Genomic DNA, 22024 nt, shown 5'->3' with positions numbered 1-22024 from the left:
GAGGAGCACTCTGGATGCGACACGTAGATGTCCCGTCATTTGCATGGCGCAATCTCCTTTGACGTCGCGCGGACCCCGGATGTCACGTATGACACATAGATGCGTCCTCTCCCGGGTCCCCGGCGTTATGCGCCGTTATTTAAAACAAGATTTCGTGGAATTTTCAATCCACTCCGCGCGGGGCGAATAGTGGAACTCGCGGAGTTCGAGGTACTCCGCGAGCCGGGGATCGCCGGGCCCGTTTAACGGCGATAAATCGTAAAAATCAATCGTCGGGGGAGAAGGGAAGGGAGTCGGGTCCCGATCCCTGGGCACGCCGACGAGGATATATTGTCTTAATACTCGGGGGGGCCTCGGGGGCGGCGCCTCGTTATGGCGCACGCACGCCTTTCCCTCCGGCTCGGTTTCCCCCTCGAAGTTCCGGCCGTTAATTGGCGAGCCGGCGCTCGCTCCCGCACGAACGAAAACTTGGAAAAAGCACCGCGAGTCCGCCGGAGGAACTCGCGCCGGAAAAGGGGACGTACGGCCGGGGTAAATATTGATTCAACTTAAAATACAAGCTGACGCCCCTCGGCTGACCCGACGTCGTTCCACCGTTTCGCCGATTGCCCTCTCGCGGTCCGAGTCGCGGCCTCCCCCTTCAAAGGGCCCGAACCCCGGTTAACCGCTTTTTCCAAGGTTCACCCTTTGGCCCCTGAACCTACTCGCCGTTTCCCCGTTTCTTTCTTCGCTTACCCGGAGCACCTCGTCCGACGTGGTTAAACTACGGCTTCCCTGAGTACGCGGCGGAAAATTAACGGAAACTTGCGAGCAGGGCTGAGTTTCGACGTACTCGATTTTCTCCGTCCAACGGTGGCCGTGTATTCGCTCGTTAAAAATTTTAATCGTTAAGGCGGGGAAGATTCGTCTCTCTCCGTCTGTGGAGAGTTTCTTTTTTATCGCACCAACTCGCGGAGTCAATTTAAGATCGAGGAGGGGAGGGGAGCGCCGTTGCAACGGCGCAACGAATTCGCGGATAATCCCGTTCGGAGCGACTTAACATCGTCGGAGTTCAAAGGAGCCGGCGCCTTTTCATCCCGCTTTTCTCCTGTTTTTCGTTTCTAATTTCCCGGACCCCTCGCCTCCCTCCCCCGTGGGGGTAAGTCACCCCTGCCTGGCTCGGCGAACCGTTAAGGCTGAATCACTCCGCAGATGTAAAAGTAACGCGGGATCGTTGGGGGAATTCTAATGAATTCTTGCCGCACTTTTTGCCCCCTCGCTGTTTGCCCTCTGCCGAGCGGGGAAAAAAGGAAATCCGATTCCCTGTTTATATCGCGGTTCGTGTTTGCGTATTTCTTGCGGCTCCCCGTCGTAAATTTGTCAGAATTATGGTAACGACGCCGCGGTTCCACCGGGGAGGATTAACGGGGAAGAAGGGATTACCTAAGAATTCCGCCCTGCGGCAGGACCTTGCATTTCTGCATTGACAATTGTCTCATAGCCGCCATTATTTTCCCGTCCCATTTTTATCCTTTAGGTAGCATTTGGTATCGTCGATATCTCCTGGGAACTCCTCCAAAATAATCATCCCTCGTTTTTCCCCGTTAATCCTGGATGGGAACCTGGACAGGGGCTCTCGAAATGGCCAGGCCAGCTTGGTTAAGTAATCGCGATACAATCGGATTCCAATTTCTCGCGGATTATGGAGAGTTACCCCTCTCCTCCAAACTCCTCGAGGCGTTATCCGGGGTTTTCGCGCGATACCAACGCCGAGCGCGAAATTCGAGATCTCAGGCTCCGAATTACACGGGGGAGCGTAATTTATCGTCGGCAACGACGCCGAGGGGGTGGCCGAGCACCTAAGTCCGGGTCTCGGGAGCAAGCCTCGATATTCCGATAACCGATCTGCGATTCAACCCTTAACGAGGCTCTCCGTCATGCGGCGTGTCTCCTGGAAAAAAGGGGGAAAAAGAACTCCACACGCGCCCCTCGTTAAGGGACGCCCGCCCGGCCGGAAATCCGGCGTCAAGGAGTGGCGGAATTATTTCGGGGAAAAATCCCGAGAGCCGCGGATTCACCCCTATCGGGGGGTGTTACCGCGAAAGAGTCCGATACACCCCGATAACCGATCTTCGACGCCTCCCTTAACGAGGCTCTTCGTTATCCCGCGAATCCCCTCGCAAAAAGAGGGGCTTTTAATAGCTGGGCGGAAAAACATCCCTCAATGGCGGGCGAATTCTTGCGCCCCCACGAGATGGAAAATTGGGGAAACCTAATTTTTGAAGAATTTCTAGAGAACTGGGAATTATAAAGAAAACTCCTGCACCCTTGAGACGGGAAAAAGCGGTGATTTTTACAAGGCGGGAGGTTATTAATAACCGATCTCCGATTTTAGGGTAACGAGGCTCTTCGTTATCGCGTCGAGTCATCCGTTCCCGAAAGCGGCTCGTTAAACGGGGGCGGGATTTACGCGCTAAGGAGAAATTATCATCATGAATTGTTACCCCTTCCCGCGATAACCTTGAACCGCGGAAAAGCCCCCGGAAGCGTTTCCTCCGGCCACGGAACGAGGAAAGTGACGTACGTCCGTATAAACGGAATTACGAGGAGCCGCGTACCTTCCACCTCCCCCGCGATATGTTTCCCGCCCGGGCGAACGTAAATACTAATTTGCCCGAATTTACGGACTATTACTTGCACGGTTATCCCCCGAAATGGCCCGACGTTCCGTCCAATCCGGGACGCTCGTAGACTCGGGGCCGCAAAGTATACTTGACCCAGAGAACCGTAAAACGAGCCTTTTGTAGACGTTTCAAATCTCTCGTAAATAAAGGAGCGGTAACTCCTGGTGTCGAACGAGTCGACGATAGCGGGCGGAAAAGCGCCCTGGCCGGAAAAGTGTCGCAACCCCTGACTCGAGAACTCGGTCCATCCGCTCCAAATAATTGCAACCGATTCGTCGAAACCGCCGAAATGCCTTGGGACCATTTTTTTATTCCCACTCTACGAGCTTTTTCTCCTTGGCTGACGAAAAAAGAAAAACATTCGGAAGTGATTCTCAATTTAGGAAATGGCAATTGGTGGACGCATCGCACTTTTTCCGGATAAATTCGAGAATGCCGGGAATGTGCCCGTGAGATTTGCGGGAAATTGATACCGTTCCCTACCGTGGGTGGAATTTGAAATTTTGACTGATCAACCCTCGGAACATACCTCGGGCACGTAACTCCGGCAGAAATATTAAGATATGTTGCCCGGGTGGGCGAACAAGTCCGCCCTGGGCGGGCGCGAAGTGGGTGCACCTAATGGCCCGTGGAATTCATGAGGCCGCCCGCTAGTTTTAAAAGGAAGAAATTAATCCAAGTTAAAGTTACATAACGATGAAACACGAGTACTCCCGAGGCGCGTGCTCCCCCCTCGAGAGCAAGGGGGTGGATTGCACCCCGACGCGTCGCCGGATATTAAAGGCATCCCGACAGGATCGCCATGGATGAAAGGTGCGTCGTTAAGCGGAAGGGAGGCTGCCAGAAGACGCGACGAAGTGCACCTCTCAAAATGCATCTATGCACGCCTGCAGCGCCGAGTCTTGACCGGCGATTACGCTCAGAATGCAATCTCTCGATGATCGCTGGCGGGCGTAATTCCGCCCGCAGGCGGAATTTCGAGTGACCAGGGGATGATATAAGGGGGAATATCGAGCGACTAGGGGGCGAGAGAAATCTTGGGGCAACTCAGGCATCCTTACAAATCCCCGGAAAATTTCTCCGGTCTCCGGACATTTTTGAAGCCGTGGCCCGAATGTTTCGAGGAGGTGAAAACCGAAAGTACTCCGGACAAAGTGGAGTCCCGGGGATTTCTTCCAGAAACGCCGCCAGCCCTGAGAAGAACCGATGGACCGGCTGGGGAATTTTGAATACGAAGTGGCGAGCACTCGAGGAGCTGTCATTTTACCGTCTTTCCAGAAGACGCCCAAGGAATTGCGAATGCACCGCCCGGGAGTGAGACTGCTACAAGATTCATATCGGCGAAGCGGGCGGCGCGAGATCCGAAAAATATTTCCCACCAGAGGCACCGTCGGCGAAACCGAGTCCCAAAAATTCCCAGGTGTACTTAAGACAACCCCGTACCTTCCACAATTTTTAAAAACCACGAGTCTACGAAATTCAAGGTTGAGAAAAAATGCCGAAAGTGAGCCCTGCGAGTCGCGGCCACCCTCTCCGGAGTTCCCTTCCCGCTTCTTTACGTCCCTGTAAGAGAGGGCGAGGGGTCGGGGGTGGGGTAACGTGATTTGCCGATGGGAAACCGATCGATCCCGTGAAACATCAAAGCCGACAGGAGCCCTTGGACGTTTCGGCGGTCAAAGCCAGGAGGAAGCAATTGGGGAGAAAATGGGCGAAAAAAATCCGAGGTCCCTCTCGTTATCCGCTAATCTCTGATCTCCATTGACACCGGGCTGTCGACGCGTCGATCCCTCGGATCGGAGCCCGAGGGAAATGAGGGAAACCGGGAGGGTCTCCGAGAAAATCCCCGATTTTTCCTCCGAGACCCCTCCCCCGGTCCCGATGAAACGTCGGGAAAAAGGAGACCCGGAATCGGCTGATTACTCGGCCACAGGAGACGAAATAAATGCCCGCGGGAGTAACGAGGATTCGCGGGGGGTGGGGACGACTTATTGCCCTTTTTCCACGTGGATTATCCCGTCGGTTCGATTCGAGGGCGGCGATCTCTCTCTCCGCGAATATTCGCGCGGAAACCGAGGCAAGATTTTCTTCCGGACGTCAAATTCGGACAATTGATTCGATTCGACTCATCGTTGCGCCATTCCCTTGTATCCTCGATATTTACACCCCCCGCAGCCCGGGGCGGGAAAATCGATCGGCGGAATTTGCATTTTGTTTTTTTTCCGCGCCTGCCAGCACGCGTAACGCGCCGCGATTAGCCCGGTAAAAAAAAAGAGAGACAGAGTGAACAAAAAAAAATCAGGAAAAATGTGCCAAGCCGGCCCTTTTGCAAATTCATAAAGTTTCCTGTCGCGCCGAGGAATTACAGGGTAGACATGGGTATTCCGCGGAGTGGATTTCGATAAAAGAAAAAGTACTCGGAAATAGCGGAGAGACGTCTCGCGGGTAAATCACGCGACGCGGCCCTGCGCGGTTTTTGGACCTCCCCATTAAGCCCAAAGCGGCCTTTTTGAGCGCGAACGGGGGAAAAGAGCGTCCGTAAAGGTAGAAAAAAAAAAATGGGGAAAATCCAAAAAATGCCTAACTGCGACACAACGGCTGCCCGGGCGAGAATAAAGGGACTGCTAACTGCGGTCGTTATGTGGCGTCGCGGCGCCGGTCGTTGCGTGGGAAACGCCCGGGACGATCGGGGGAAAAAATAATTCGGAGGGGTTTCCCGGCCCACCGGACACGTGATAATTAACGGGGTGATATTTCCTTATCGCGGAAGGCCCGCGGAAAATCATTGCGGGGTAAAATCACCGAAACCGCGGAAGTTTCATGATTGCCTGCCCGAATCAATAGGGATGAGTTAGCGGTCGTCATGAAATTTTGCGGAAAATCGGGGACAAAATCGAGTCGGCGCGAATCTCGTCGACGCGAACCTTCCAGGGATGACGTCATAATTAAAATCCACCCCTTGTGCGGCGGAGGGGGTCGCGGTCGCGGGTCAGGGGTAGTCTGGGGTTAAAAAAGTCTGCCGGTGGCGGAACTCCGGAGAGAAGGAGCAAGATAGCGCGCTGCAGACGCGGAAGAGAGGGAGGGAGAGGGCCTCGGTCTTAAGGGAAATTATACGATGAGCTTTCCGGATTACGTACCCCTTGCTACCCCCTCACCCTATTTCGCCGCAATAACTTCCATCCACCTCCCTTCTCGGCGACGGCACCATCGCGCACTCGATGTGTTCGAGTATACACCCGGGGATTTTATGGTCGTCGGAGACCTGGGGGAACGACGGGGCGAAAAGGGTCGGAGGTCAAGCGAGCAACGCTGAGCCCTTAAAACTTGCTTATTCGCTCGAGGAAAAACGGAAAATGGGAAAAAATCCATTCCCTGACCCCTGGAATTCCTCCGAAGCGGGTGAGATCTTTTTCCCACCCCATCCCAAGATTTGGAATAAAATGAAAACGATCCCTGTAACAAATGTTCAGGAACTCTTTTTTTGAACCGAAAGCATGAATTGGATTCTCCGAGGCACCGATTACCTGGAATTAGAAATTAAGCACGCCCCTAAGTGCAGACTGAAACTTTTTCCTTCGCCCCGGATCCCCGGCCCCCTTAAATAAATCCACCCTACAGGTGGTCGAACGCTGCCATCGGGTAATTTCAATTAACGCGCGCTTCCACCCGGTCCAATTTGTCCAGAAAGTGAATTCATCCGAAGGTAATGCCGTTTCCGACTGACGCTTCCTGCGACTCGAGCCGGCCGAGTCCTCGTGATGTATCTCTTCGGCTTTATGGGCTGATAATAAAGGTGTCAAGCCTAAGAGCGCTCCTCAAGGTGGGATCCGTGGTCGAATTTTTCTTTCTCTGGATGAGCCTCGTCATACGACATCGGGGATGAATTTACTGATAAATTATTCATGAACCCTTAAATAAAAATACTTTGAAGTAATTTATAATTATCAAAAAAAAAATATTTTCCCACGTTTTATCGCGTCTTATCGCTTCGTCTGGCTCGATTGACGTTATTGCGCCGACACGTGACATAATCGCGACTCGACCGCGAGATTTCTACACCGGCCGGTCGGGTATCCATCTGCAAGGCAAAGTCGTCCGAAAGTGGCTCTTATCACTATAGACACGGCGACAGGATGGAATTACTCCGCTCCTGATATACTTGGTGCACTATTTGTAATCCAACCCGGGGACGGTCCCACCCCCTATCCTCGCGGTTAATGTTGCTCTAATGTTATACAACATAACACTCTCCGAACTTTTGCATTATCGCGAGCGGTACATGACGCGCCCCCCCCGCGAAGTGGAGGCGCCTTCCCCAATTTCGGTGGGGCTCGTCGCTGTTGGTTCAACAAAGTGCCCCGAATGCCTTTCGATATTCCGGAAGTCGACCCGAATTTCCGGAAAAATATCGGCCGTTATCGATCCGAATAAGAGGGGAAAAAAATTAGGAACTAATTTCTTGCCGGAATATTTTTGAAGGGCGTTATCGCGAGTCTTATCGCAAAGTTCTACCATAAATATACGCAGATATGACCCGATGGTGGGTTCTATGAGGTGCATGCCGCATGAATGCGAAGGTCCCATGCATTAGGACTGGTTCTGCTGGTTTTGCCTGACGACCGGGTTGATAAAGTAAGCCATAAATACGCGGTGTAATGACCGTAATGCCTACATGGCCTCGCCGAGTAATTGGACCTTCTTGCCGCGGCTTAAAGGGCGGCCGGGCTAAATAAATGCCGATGAATAAATCCCCCTGGATTCTTTCGCGATCGTTTCTTTCTCGTTAAATCGACCACTTCAAACGGGGAATACTCTATCGGTCTCGTGAAATACGTAGTAATTCTTCTTTACGGTATATACCAAGAAAAATAGCGAAAACGCGATGCTGGAGTCAGAAACGCATGATTCCGCGGAACGGGAGTAATTACACCTGTTGGATGATAAAAATCACGCTCGAGTATTTCCGCGGCCTCGCAAACAGCGGTTTGAAATTACAGTCGTGTCGATGCATCGAGGGAAAATGCAGTTAACGAGTGCATCGGGCTTGGATGCAGTCTTGGAGAGCGCGAGGCTGATTACTCGGCGTAATCGGGACGCAAATTTTTTTCCGCCAAAGAGCCGCGCCGCATTATTTAGCTCTCGAAGCGTTTCGAGAAGCGAGCGAGATCGGGCGGAAGTCTGGGCCGCAAAAGCGAGAAAACGCACTCCGGAGGAACACGTTCTCCGCGTACCTGCACGTGTACGCGCGAGTACACGGACCTACGTGCGCGGGTAACGAGGATACAGAGGCGAGCCGAGCGGCAAATCCATGTACAAGTACACCTCGCGGACGTGCCGCGTCAAAAGAAAATTCATTTTGTGTCTTGACCCCGGCCCGAAAGTCGACTCTCCTTTTGAAACCCAGGTAAAAATAATATACCGTCGGCATTGCCATTTTAGCACGATTCAATAAAATCGATTGTTAATTGATTACTATTTTATTCCGCAAGAAAGAAAAATTTTTTGTTCTTATACTCCTCCTAAATGATGGACTTGTAAAAATACCAGAGGATAGAAATCCGTTCCCTGTGGGGGTAAGAAAATTCCAAAGAGGGTTCTCGATAGGTATTAAAAATACTGGAAATACTGGACACATGGAGAGAGTAAAAAATATGAGAAAAGAATAGTTACACGGATAAATTAGAGGGAGGTATATTTTTTTAGTCGTTCAGGGGAGGATGTAAAAAACGCGTCCTCTGGGAGAGACGCGCAACGAGAAGTCTCCGACTCGTCAGCTCAGGAAGAGCCACGCGTTCGCGCCCCCGGATCCCTTTCCACCCCCGGGCCGTAACGAGACCGGGGGAGACACCCCCGGATCCTTCTCAACCCTTCCCGGCCCGCCGGGGAACAACTTTAATTACGTGACTCTATTATCGCGGGTGCGCCCCGCTCGGCCCGGGTGCACCCTCGAGTCGCGCTATCGAGCCGACCGCCGCGACGCACGTAGGCGTCGGCCCAAAGCGCGACCGTCCGGGAATCTTTAATCGCATTACGGACGCCGGACTGATTGGGATCTGAATATTCCAGCCCCGCTGTGTCCACTCGTTACGGGAGGCGAGGCGTAATCTCCCGCGGGACCGCCGGGACGCCGTCGACGGGCGTCGATGGAGGACCCGTGGACCCGCCCACGTCCTGCGAAGGATTTCGGGAATTCCATCTTTTTTTCAGAAATTTAGGGAACCTGTACGAAATGAGACGTCGCGATGCCTCCTTTCGCCTCTCGATGAATTTCTCCAAAATTGGGTTTTTTGAGAAAAATCAAAGGGCGTCCTCGAGGCGTCGTGACATCTCAATTTTTAAAGACGTCCCAGGAAGGGATTTCAGGAATTTTAATTTTTACGTTAATTTATGGACCACGCGCAGACGATACCTTATCAGGGCTTCGAGATCCGTCTCATCTTCCGTCTTGCGGATGCTGACGGGCGCGATGAGATCCCCGAGATCAAAGGCGGAGTTTAAGTCTTGCTCGAGGGTGCCCGGAATAAATGGAGCACCGTGACGGCGCACTTGCTCCCGCGAACGTATGTGCTCTAATTGCGCGCCGGGCTGGCGCAATATGTGGAAGTCGTTTAGCCCCGTTGTTTCGCCGTTAGCTCCGGGTGATAATTAGCCGGATTATGCGGATAACGATTGCCGGTGGCTACCGGGTCCCGGGGTGTAAGAACGCATCGGGAACCTGACGACCCGTAATTATTTCCCCTAACCCCCGAGCGTCTCTGGCGCCGCCATATTGAATTACCGGTCGCGAGATGATCGCTTCCGGAGAAAAGCGAGGGGGTAATTAAAAATCCGAGAATATCACCGATCAAGGTACCTTATTAAATTTTGCCTTTGATATCGGCGACGTCATCCCCTTTTATCAATCTCTTCCAGTCACGGGTACAAGCTGTAATCTCGATTATGAATAACCATTTTTTTGGGGGATCTCCTAGACGCCTCGACGCGCCTTGCGGGGCGATCGGATTTCGCCGCTTTGTCAAGGAATCCGGAATACCTATCCCCGATTTGGACGTAATCCTCGGACCGAAGTTACGGGCGTAAATTAAATTGAACTCGAGTATTCCGGTCTGGTGTGTCTACTCGATAGGAGTTACCGAGAGAGCTCGAGAGCACCGCACACCGGATTACTCTCCGGTGCACAACGAGCGCCGACGTCGGCGCCGTCTCCGACGCCTCCGCCTTCCCCATTCGGATCTTCCCCGGCATCCCGGTCCAGAATCCGCGCCCGATGTCTTGGCGCTTCCCTGGGATCTCGAGGAGTCGATACGCCATCTCGAGACCCTCCAATCTCCGAATTGAACGACCAACGCATCCGTGGATCTCGAAATCGCGGTTGAGAAATTCGGCGTCGTCCACGAGACGAGTCCCGTCATTAAATTCCCAATCCCCAAAAATCCCAGCCATTAAACTCCCGGATTCTTCCTGGAACTCGGTCATAGCTGGGTTGGCAGGTCCAGGAACGGGGAATTTTTTACCGTACACGTGGATCGAGACGAAAGACGAGATCTGCTGGACCACCTCATTGGATGCGGATCTTACCTGTGGACCCCTTCTAGGAAGCGACGTAAAAAGATCACACGAACAGGATCGAATCATCCGGCCAATATGGATATCTCCTGTCTGGGCATGACTCAGGGTCATTATTCAGCCCACGGACCAGCATGGGTCCGTCAACTGGAAGATTGGATCCCGGGGTCTGGACCCCACCTCGATCATCCAGCCTTCCTTTCCAAGCCCGACGTCGGTCTTAATTCTCGCGTCTGAACGATGCCTGGTCCGGCTCTTAATTACCCATGGTCATTATCGACCGAGGTTTTTCGATAACGATTGAGACGTCTATCTGGTCCCTGGTCGATCCGGGGTCCGGTGCGGCATCTTTCCAGATTCTCTATCCGGTACTCTATCCGGTACCCATTGCGGTATCGATAACCCTTGCGGTACCGGATGCGGTCCAGAAGGAGCCGGAGACATCGACCGCGTCTCGGGGCGTCGTCGCGGCGTCTCGACCCCTTTTCCTTAGAAATTTTCGCGGGTTCCATGCAGGCTGCCTCCGGATGGAGGCTGACGGCACTTCGTACCGCACGTGCGCTCAACTACTTAATAATGTACCAGTCAGCCAACCGCTATGTCAGCCGAGCCATTATGCTCTCCCGAAGGCCGGGGGCGAGCCCCCCACCCCCAGCACGCGAGCTCGTTCCCCGGGCGCGTTGTAATGCAAGATTCGTAAACAGACGCAGGCGGCGAGGAGGAAAGGGAGACGAATGGACCAAGAGAGAGGAGGTCGACGAGGCAGCAAATAATTCGATCGCCGAGTCACCTGGACGCGTTTCCGCCGACGTCGACATCCGCGAGATGAGACGTTAGGACTGTCAAATTTTGCCACCAAGACGTTTTGTCATTATTCGTCGCTCGAATGCCTCCGACCCTAGCCTCGAAAAGAAACGTTCCTCCCCGGGTTGGCCACAAATCGGGCGACCCCGGGACTTTATCTCGATTGGTTCCCGCGCCGGTCTTTATCGGGATACTTTGGTCCCCTGGATCAGCCGGGACCAGGGTTCCGACGAGATTTGCGTGCCACTAGATTACCTACTATCGCCGTTCCCCAAAGTGGGTCGCGGCCATATCGGGACCACATACCGCCGTCGGAACGAGGAGTCCCGGGTCCCGGGGGACGACGTCGCAAGATACCCCAGTCGAGGCGTCACCACCCTCGACTCTGGCCGTCGCCTTCGGCCCGATAGAGGAGGCGATCGGGATCGATTTAGGATTTCAATTTCCTCTCCCGCAACGGGAACCGCCCCAAGGGCGATCGATCGCGTTCTCCCTTTGCTCGACCTCTTCTCTTTCCTTCGCGCCACCCTGGACGTAATTGGTCCTCCGGCCAGGCGCGGAATTCCGCGCCGGGAACGCGAGCTCCCGCGGAGACGGCGAAGTTCCCTCTCGGGAAAGTATCCCCCTAACTGCCGACCAAGTCAAATAATTGGCCGCGGTCGCTTTTAACTTTCCGCGAAGACGGAACCGCGGAAACTCAGCCCTGAAGAGGCCGCCCTAATTTAATCCCCGCGGCTCCAGGATGCGCCGAATTTTATTCGAGAGGGTTCCGGAAACAAGGACGAGGTCCAGAAGGAACGCCTACGTCCACCCCGATTTATCGTCCTTTTTTCCGCCCCCTAACTTCGAGGAAAATTGGCTCCCGTGCAGGAATTCCTCCCCAAGGATCCGCGACGAAGACGAGCCCGCGATCATCCTCCGGCCGGGGTGAGATATGCCGAGATTAAATATTCATTCGGGCTACCGCGACGCTCCCGTCGAAAGTAATGCCTTTGGCCCTTCGCCAGAAAGGCCGAGCTCCCCTCCGAGGACGACTCTCCTGGTCGAGGACCCCTCTTTGGTCCTTTTTAACGCGGGCCCCGTCTCCGCTGGGGGTCGTCGAGGGGTACCTGTTGAACGGGGGCTGTCGACGATTTTTGGCATCCATTTCCTCCTCAGGGTAAGGGAAGATGAATTTTTGAAAAAAAAAATAATAATAACGAGATCGCCCTGGGATCGCAACGAGGGGTTGCGACCCCTGCCCAGGTGGCGGCGAGCTTTTTGCGACGCGGCCGCGGTCGTCCCTCCGTTTCTTCTTCTTCTTCTTCTTCTTCCAGGCAATCGGATTAACAGCGGAAACGGGGCAAAAGGCGGTCCCTGGGGAGAGCCCCTAACCGAGTCCCCTTATTGTTCCGCCGAGGCGGCGGATTAAGGCGCGGATTCCGCGGTTTTGCGCGCCGCGTAATTGTCCCGTTTCCCGCTTCCGGCACGGGAAGCTCCGCTTTTGTCGAGCCCCCCGCCGGGGGTGCAAAATCCTCGCCACGTCGTTTATAGTCCGATAATCTCGTTATCGGGATTATCAGTCGGCGGACGTCGATCGGGTCTCGAGCGGCGGCGAGGCGCGGAATCCCCGCTCGCCTCGCTCCAAATTTCATTTCGCCCTGTTAAAATGGAAAAAATATAGAAACCTCCCTCTAATTCTCTTTACTAACTTCCTAATATTTCACCACTTTCGCTTTTGCACGCGAAGTACCGAAACACCTTCGTCCCTCGTTAATTCCAAACAAAAATACCAAAAATACATTTTTTTTTTAATATTGAAATTTCACAAAGAAGAAACCTGAATTAGACGTTACTCGGAGCGCGCGACTCTTGAAGTGCGGCCTGGCCGCACAAAGTCAAAGCAGGGTGGCGGCCGGACTCGCGGCCGTCAAAGCGCGGAATGCCTCTTACCGCGGATTCCGCTTTTAAAAGGACGCGCTCGTTTGAGCCCGCGGATCGACCGATAGGCCGAGCTTTTTGCGCGAGTCTCGAATGTCGCCGGCGAGGACTCGCGCGAGCGTTATCACTCGCGAGCGACGCTTTGTCACGAGAGGTGGGGGATGAAAAACGGAGATGACTGTCACTCGCACAAGTTTTTATCGAAGCTTTGTCTCGGGCTTTGTCTCGAAGCTTTGCCGCCCGGGAATTCCGCGGGGCGCGACTATCTCTTCCCGGGGGCGGAAACTTTCCGCAATCGGGACGAAAGGGAATCCCGCCTGGGAGTCGGGATGGAGATTCCGGGAGGAAAGGGGGAGGGGGGCTTATTTCGACCCCCCTCCTGGCGACACGAAAAGCATGACGAACGGCCGCATTGATAACGCTCGGCTTTGCGAGTTCCTCGCCCTCCGGCGAGAAGGGGTGAAAGGAGGCGCCTTATCGCTTATCACTGATAAGCCTTGATATCCGTTCCGCAGTCCTCGGACTCGAAATCCCCGGAAATTCGGGATGCCGCCGGTGATAAGAGCACCGGGTCGAGTTTTCGCGGGTTTTTCGGGTGCATGGCAAACGGAAGGGGTGGGGGAGGACCGCGCCCCCTCGTCGCGGAATCCGCGTGGAAAGCCACGGCGGGAGGGTCGTCCCGTCCGCGTCGACGTTTTTCCGGCCGACGTCCGTCCGGAATTCCGCGTAAACGGGCGAAATGGAATCCATCCCCCGCGTCGGACTCTTTGCCGGCCGCAAAGCGGCCGCACCCACCCCGCTCCGGGCTGGACGTCCGGCCTTTATTTCTCTCCCGCTGAGCACTCGTTCCCGAGGGAAGAGTCCCGTCGGGATGCCGCCAGCGAGCCTGACTTTCTTCCGCGGTTTCACCCCGAAGAGGTAGACGAGGAAAAAGTAAGGGGTGCTGCCGCGTCGGTCGCGCTAACTCACCCCTAGTAACGGGGGCGAGTCGACGACCTCGTCTCTCCACTTACTAGAAACGGGGAATCCGCGGAAATTTTCTTATTTTGGTATTTTATCCTATACCTGTCGAGATGATCGGTTGAAAGAAAAATTGTCAAGTCCAGTGTTTTGCTAATAATTTCTCGAAAGGATAATAAAATAGAGGTTAGGGGGTGAATTTTCGGAGCGACCCCAAAAGAGCCCTCCAGGGACGCTGGGATTTTTTCTTCGAGATCCTTCCACCCCTTCGGAAGTTGAAGAGGAAGTAGAAGGGAGTCCTCGAGGAAGGGCCCGGCGTCGCGGCGAGGTCGGCAAAAAGCTCGGCTGCCAACTTGAAAAATATTACGCGCCGGGTGGTGCGACGATTTGTCAGGAGTGACAAGAGCGAGAGAGAGGGCCAGTTAAAGTTTCGCGCTTCGTGGGAAACCTCGCAAGAGAGGGCCGAAGCTGGAAGAAAAGAAGAGCGATCAAGGAGGACTCGATACGCCCGTCGGGAATCGAATCGCGCTTCTTTTTCCTCCTCCGAAAACGCATCCGATGCGACCCCGGTCGATCGGCGAGCTTTTTAACCCCAACTTTGGGGAGAAAATTATTCTACCTCCTTAAAAAGCCACGGGTTAAATTACGAGCTTAATCGAGATCCCCTAGACCTCGAGTCTCCGATTTTCAAAAAATTCCCCCTCGCCGCAAGAGCCTCAAGGGAAATCCGCGATTTTTCCTCCGCGCGGAAACGCGAAGGGTCACGTCGGGTTTCATTCCACGAAGGGCCCGCTCAAAAGCGCGGTTGAAAGGGGTTGCCGTACCATCGGAGGGTGAGGGCCGACGAGACGCGGAAATAACGCAGCGAGACGGGATACAGGGAATTATTTAGCCCGGGGATTATTTATTGTCGAGGATTACGCCCGGTTAACCGATTTTCATGAAAATTTCAGTCGCTCCCAGGATTCCACCCTCGCCCCCGGAATTCCCGCGCAGCTTCCCTCCACCGTGTCCAATCTCCATCCTGCGCACATCTAACGTACGGCTCGCGTCTCGAAAAACGCGCGGCTTCTATCGGATTTTAATAACGCAAGTTTAACATCCGCCAAGAAAGCAACAAAGCTGAGATATCTAACACTCCCCCAACGTTACCCCACGGCAAGCCGGGAGCGAAATGGTCCGCCATCTTGGTTTCATATTTCGAATTTCCAACCCCCTGACCGCATAAATGCGTAGATAATTCCGGTATTTCGCGATGAATCTCCAGCTCCGAATTTACGAAATCATATCATTTGTAAGCAGTAATTAGTCGGCGATAGCTCCGACGTACCTGTTCCACTGGACGAGGGGAGAAGCAGGGAGAGGGAGCACGACGTTATCATCCAGGCCGTGATTAGTGTCCACGATAAGTGGAGACACATTCGACCGACATCGCGCCATGCTCTGGTTTAATTTAGTACCGTCCATAAAGTACACGGGAAGACACCTTTCGGGCGATTCGCCATCTTGTAATTCCTGCGATAACGCGCCATGGCGGGTTATCGTTAAACGAGCCTTTGTAACCGACCGCTGGATGGATTCTTTGAGACTCTTCCACCGTCGTCCTCGTAAAGGACTCGGAATCGCGAAAGTCGAGGCGGGGGTGGGCGCGATACGCGCCCGATAAAAATGGAGAGCCCAGGAAATTGATAACGATTCCGGGGATGACCCGGGAAAAAGACTCGGGAGTTCCCGGGTCGTTAATAACGTATTTTGCGAGGGGGGTGCGCTTTCGGGAGCGTCGATCCGGCCAGTTGTAGAACGAGCCTTTAACGGGCGGGATTTCAGCGGAAGCAGCGGCGGCCAAGGCTTTATCCTTCCTGAATAAAACATTATGAAAATGATTGCCGGGGACTTCTGTCGCAACGCCGGCGAATCGATCCGCAGGAAGGAGGGGAAGGGAAGAAGCCGAGGCCCGGCGAAACGGAAAGGGGAATAAACGGCCGATCCGCGCCGGATTACGCGGACTCCCGATCGCGAGACGGAGTCCGACCGAGCGCGTCGACTGTCGCACGGCGCGCGGCGCGTTCGAAGCGACCGCTATATCGAAACAAACTTTCGAGACGATTATCCGACCCCGCGATTATTATCGCAATATCCCCAGAATCCTCCTCCCGGAGACCGTAATCGGAGCCGCGCTCCGTCACGTCCGGATAAATATAACCCGTTCCCTGTACCGCGGTGACATCACCTTATCGGCGCGCGCTATCACCGACACGTGCGAGGGCACTCCTCTGAAAGGCGCCTTTCTTTCGAACATCGCCGCGTCTATCCTCGATAATCCGCCCCCGAATCCGCGGAGTCTGGAAACTAAACGCGGATAAAAAAAGAGGTCTCTCCCCCCCGTCCACCTGGGGAAGAATTCAAAAGTCGGGGAAAAAATCCTAAGATTGAAAAAAAAAATAAGGAGCTCGCCCCAGTGCTCCGTTCCCATTTTTCACCGGACTTTTCATCCCTCGATTGAACGACGACTTGGGTGTTATAATAAATCGCGGGAAAAAGGGTCTAACGAGGGACGTCGACTCTTGCCTCGGCCGCCGCGAGATGAATATCCGCGGGCGCGATTTTCGTAAATAGTACGCGGCACGGTCTGGCCTTCGTTAAATTGTCGCTGAATCAGGAGCGGAAAGCCGTAATTCCCGGGATGTAGTCGGCGAACCGGGTCAGGCGCATAGTCTCGCGAGGAATTCCGGTATTACGGATGCTGTAATCCCGCTCTAATGACATACTGTTTTTAGCGCGACGCCCCGACGCCCCGACGCCCCGCGGGGGTGCGGCCTGTCAAACGCGCGTGCCGGCGATCACGGGCCGAAATCCTCGGAATTCGGCGCCGACTACGTGTCGCGGGGAAAATTAATCAACGATCGCGATCGACCGGAATACCGCCTCTCCGGTCGCCGGCGGAGAGATTCCCGCGGGGAACCACGGCCGTGCGTTATCAGCCGCGGAGAGGGGGCGTCCACGGGGGGGTCGAAATCGAGGTACTCCAGACATCGGGACGAGGAGCGACGATTTTACCCCGTTCTACCCATCTCGCTCGAGGAGCTCGAATCCCGGAGAGTGTCGTCGCAATTTCCGCATTCCGCGTCCGAGCCGACGCCGATCCGCGTGCCGGCGCTGATTGCGCCCCGCGAGATCCACCGGACGGCTCTCCTGCGCTCGTTAAATCGCGAATTAACGGAAACCCCGGGCTGATATACCGCGGATAAATATTTCGTTATCGCGTTGACGCGTCCCGCAACGAGAATTTCGGAGCGCGGCTCGTTTCGGGCGTAAATCTCGGCCTTTTAACGGGGGGATTGCGATCTCGGGGGCGCTGGATCGTCTAACTAAATTTACCTGACGGATTAGTTAATTACCGCGGCCCAATCGGAGCAAGCAGTTATCGGAAATAGATAGCCATTAAAGGCAATTGACTACCTTCCGGTAACCTTATCCGAGGTGGACTCGCTCTAAAACCGGGAGATCCGACCTGTGGATTAGCTCGCCCCTTGGATTTATTTCATCCAGGGCCAGGCACCTTAAAACCTGGCGATCCCCGAAGAGAGGTCCTCGTTGATTATTTAATTATTAAAAATCGAATCCGGCCAATCTCGACCGGGGGAGAATCCAGGCTCGACTTCCGGGCTAACCGGAGCTCGACTCTCGTCGTCGGACTTTAATCGTTTCTCCTCGGGCTTCCAATAATTCATGAGCCTCCCCTCGTAGCTTGTCAACGATTACGATTATTGACTTTCAGAAGTGACGGTCGTTATTGCGCATTAAATGCAGAGAAGCGACGCCGTCCGTTCAATTGGTCGGATCGCGTTTCTTTCCCGGCGCCGCGCTCCGTTCTTGATAATACACCCGGGCTTCCCGGGATTAATCTCGTCCGCCTTAAAAACCGGGACCACGGGACTGGATTTCATTGTCTCGGGCAATAAATCCTCCGCATTTATTTCAGTGGCTGCACCCTCGCCTCCGGGAAACGCACGAGGGTCGAAGGAGGCAATGAAATCTAACGCCGCGTCGTTACCTCGACAAGATGGCTCGCGAACCACGAGCCAACGCGTTCCTTATTCACCGGGGAAAAATACAGAGGCGGTATATTCCCTTTTTTTTTAACCCAAAAAGGCTGGGAAGTATCCAAATAACCTCCCGGTAATTATCTCACGAGTTGGTATTATCTGGGGAACTCGTTCCGCGCGTCATGCCAAAGGACCGACGAAACGGATCGCTGCTCGCACTTCGCATAAAGAAGTGGCTTTACGGGACATGACGATACCTTCGTTGCCGTCGTAAATCAATAAGCCGTGACATCGCGTGTCCGTCGGAATGGACCGTGTCACCGCAAGCGGTAATACGTGTCCGAAAACGCGCGCGCGACCCGTCGAAGCGGACGAGCTACATGACGGGAATACTCGTCGCTGGACCGGGAGGAAAGTCTTCGGCGAGATCAACCGGACGTCCCCGCGCGGACAAATCGAGCGGCTATTGCGGAAAAATCAAAACTCGACTAAACCGTAACTATTTCGTCAGGGACCATTAGCTCGGCTCCCGCTTTCCTCGTTTTCGATTTGAAAAAAATTTCTTACCCAACTCGATGTACCCGATAAGAGCTATCTGCCAAAGCGTCGAGGACGAATCGCTTTTGAGAAAGTTTCGGGCCACTTCTCTGCAATTCATGCAACGAGTTTCGAGTAGACCGCGAACAATTTTCGTCCTGCGATAGAATTTATGCATTCGAATGCATTTTTAATGCCTCGCGTGTGCGAACTTCGGGAGTGGCTTCTTCTCGCCGGGGTGTGGCGGAAGTTGCGGTAGTTCGTCGCCCAGCAGGGCGGCATCGCCTTCCTCTTTCAGAAATTCTAGGAACTAACCTCAATTTTTTCATTTCCGTTCGCAGATATCCCGGCGCGAGGTGGGCGTCTTCCGGTTCCTGGCGGTGGTGCTGCTGTTCGGCGCGGTGGCGGTGAGCCAGGGCAGGGAGTTCTGTCCGAACGGGTGTACCTGCGACGACGACACCCTGGTGGTCTCCTGCGTGGGCGCGAACCTGGACGTGATCCCGATCGCGCTGAACCCCAGCATCCAGCGGATAGTCCTAAAGGAGAACCGGATAAAGAACGTGGACGCGGCGGCGTTCCAGTTCTACGGCGACCTGAGGAACGTGGACCTGTCCAGCAACCACCTGCTGACGATCCCGAACGGGAGCTTCGAGGCGCAGAAGCAGCTAGTGGAGCTGCACCTGAAACACAACAAGATCTCGGCGTTGTCGGAGCGCACCTTCCAGGGTCTGAAGTCCTTGACGGTGCTGATCCTGCGAGACAACTACCTGGAGACGCTGCAGGACGGGCTGTTCGGCTCGCTGACGAAGTTGGAGGAGCTGGACCTGGGGCAGAACCGGATTTCAAAAATCGAGGCGGGCGCCTTCCGGAAGCTGGCCGCCCTGCGGGTGCTGTACCTGGACGACAACCAGCTCCGGGCGGTGCCGTCCCCGGCGCTGGCGCCGCTGACCGCCCTGGCGGAGCTGCACATCGGCTGGAACGCGTTCTCCACGCTGCCGGACGACGCCTTCAAGGGCCTGGAGCGGTTGGCGGTGCTGGACGCGATGGGCGCGGGCCTGAACAACGTGAGCGACGGCGCGTTCCGGGGGCTCGGCGCGCTGCGCACCCTGAAACTGGGAGGCAACAAGCTGAGGGAGGTGCCGACTCGGCAGCTGGCGGTGCTGTCACGGCTGGAGGAGCTCACCCTGGGCCAGAACGCCTTCCCGGTGCTGCGCTCGGGCGCCTTCCAGGGCCTGTCCAACCTAAAGAAGCTCGACGTCTCCGGCGCGAAGCTGCTGACGACCGTGGAGCGCGGCGCCTTCTCCGACAACGCCAACCTAGAGACACTGGTCCTGAACAGCAACAAGCGACTCTCGGTGCTGGAGGACGGGGCGTTGGCGGGGCTGCCGAATCTGCGGCACCTGATGCTGCGGGACAACGCGTTCACCACGTTCTCCGAGTCCCTGGTGGCGTGGGGCGAGCTGCGACGGCTGGACCTGAGCGAGAACCCGGTGGCGTGCGACTGCGGCCTCCTGTGGCTGGCGGAGGTGCTGGCGCCTCGGAACGCCAGCCCGGTGGTGTGCGCGCAGCCGGCGGAGTCGCGGGGCCGCGCCCTGCGCGGCATGAGCGCCGACGAATTGGGCTGCGCCTTCTCCGACCCCCGGAAGCAGGCGCTCCTGGCGACGCTGTGCGCCACCGGCCTGGCCCTCCTGACCGGTCTCGCCCTGGTGCTCTACTACCGCTGCCGGCGGCGCGTGCGCGACGCCCTCAAGGACTACAAGTGGAAGAACCGGGCCATCTCCAGGAAGGAGCACGAGTACCAGAAGACGTTCTCGGACGAGGAGTACATAGTGCGGGCGGCGCACGCGCAGCACCAGCACCAGCAGGCCCAGGTCGCGGCGGGCATTAAGCCGATCCCCGTGACGGAGCTGTAGCTAGAACTTCGGGCGGCGAGCCCCGGGACCGGCGGCGTCTGGTTCCTGCCCCACGGCGGGACCACCCCCGCGGACGGCTTCACCTACATCGACGGGGAGACGGCGCGGCGGATGCGCCGCCCGGGGACGCTGCCCGGCCCCAGGGGGGGCGCCGGCAACGGCGCCGCGCCCTCCAGGGGGCACCACCCCGACCACTCGCTGCGGCGCACCCCTCAGTCCCCCGCGCAGCCCCCNCCCACCACTACCACCACTACCGGGACCGCGCCCGCGACCGCGACGTCCCCAAACCCCCCCCGAGACCCGACAAGCTCCGCGACGCCCTTGACCAGGACCTCCGGGACAACCGGGATCGCAACGGCATCGGCACCTACCGCGCGTAATCCGGGACCCGGGGCCCCGAGGCGCCAGCGCCCCCGGACGTCCTCCGGAACGAGCCTCACCGGGTCCCCGGAGAGTCCCCCAGGAGCCTCGACCGCCGCCCAAGACTGACCGGCTCCCGCTTAGCCGGGAGCTTTTACCCCCTCTGACGGATCGAGTCGAGCCCGATCAGGTCGAGGACTCTTTCGGGGAGCCCCGACCGGCCCCGGAGAACGATGGACGCCCGAGGACCCGCCGATCCTGGCCCGGCCCCCGTCTTCCGGAAGACCGATCGTTGCGTTCCCGACGTCTCGGCGTTGTACCGGAGACTCGAGGTCGAGGCTCCGATCGCGGAGTGAGCGCCGATCGAGCCCGACGGACTCCCTCGAGGGCTTCTTCGGGGACACGGCGCCTCGGAAGAGGCAAACGTCGTCGACGAATCCGCGCGACTCGAGTGGACCTTCGTCGGCGTCCGATGGCGACTTTGTAATAAACGATTTCTGCGCCTGGACGCGTCCTCGTCCGCAACGAGCGGATCCTGGCAAGGACTCGTCCCGAGACCTTCGGGAACGCCCAAGTTCGATAGACCGGATCCCGGATGTCGGCGATTTCCCGATTTTGGGTGCACCTCGAACTTCGAGTTCTCCCGAAAATTGCGAGTTCTCCGGGTTCCGGGGAAAGACGCGACCCTCGCAGAGGACCCCGAGGACTCGGCCTGGGCGGGGTCGGCTCGTCCTGGATGCTGCCTCCAGCCAGCGGCGAGGCCGCCCGTTCATTCTAAATGTTCTAAATTATTTTCGACAAAGACAACCCCAAGACTCCTCGAGACGTCGTCGCGTAGTCGTTAGTTAAGCTAGAGAATTAAACGGCCCCTCGCCGTTTAATCGCCCGAGAGCGAAACGCCGAGGCAAGCGCGAGGCGGTCGTTCCAGCTCGCTCGACTATTCTGGATTAACCTCGTCTAAGGTTTCTCTTAGTATTAAAGGGAGTGACCCTTTCGAGGGCCTCTTCGTGTACAGATTACGCTGATTACGCTCTGTCCCTAGATCGGCGTCTTCGGGCACGCGCTGCCGATTAACGCTATAAACGGCACTATCGATCGGAGTCGGATGAATTTTAAAAAATTCCTCTTTCCTCTAAAATTCTCTAAAATTCTTTCTTAATACCCCGCATCGATCGTCCATCCCGATGAGCAAAATCGATCTCGATCTCCTCGGCCTTGCAAAAAGTGCATTGCCCTTTTCGCGATCCGGATCGCGAGG

The 22024-nt window shown here is 55.8% G+C and overlaps 1 protein-coding gene across 1 annotated transcript in view; it reads left to right on the top strand.

Moving 5' to 3' along the window:
• The window catches only part of LOC105703071 (insulin-like growth factor-binding protein complex acid labile subunit), a 91658-nt gene extending 71021 nt beyond the window's left edge, over positions 1–20637 (top strand). Inside the window, exon 3 of the mRNA XM_012431164.2 lies at positions 18835–20637. Coding sequence (XP_012286587.1) covers positions 18835–20406 — 1572 coding nt within the window. The 3' untranslated portion in view covers positions 20407–20637. The remainder of the gene's footprint in view (positions 1–18834) is intronic.
• Positions 20638–22024: the final 1387 nt, after the last annotated feature.

The sequence above is a fragment of the Orussus abietinus genome, unplaced genomic scaffold (genome assembly GCF_000612105.2).
Source record: "Orussus abietinus isolate OABI.00-Male unplaced genomic scaffold, Oabi_2.0 scaffold65, whole genome shotgun sequence".
NCBI classification, from domain to species: Eukaryota; Metazoa; Arthropoda; class Insecta; order Hymenoptera; family Orussidae; genus Orussus; species Orussus abietinus.
Note: the sequence above shows the minus strand (reverse complement) of the source record. Positions and strands in the feature narration are given on the sequence as shown.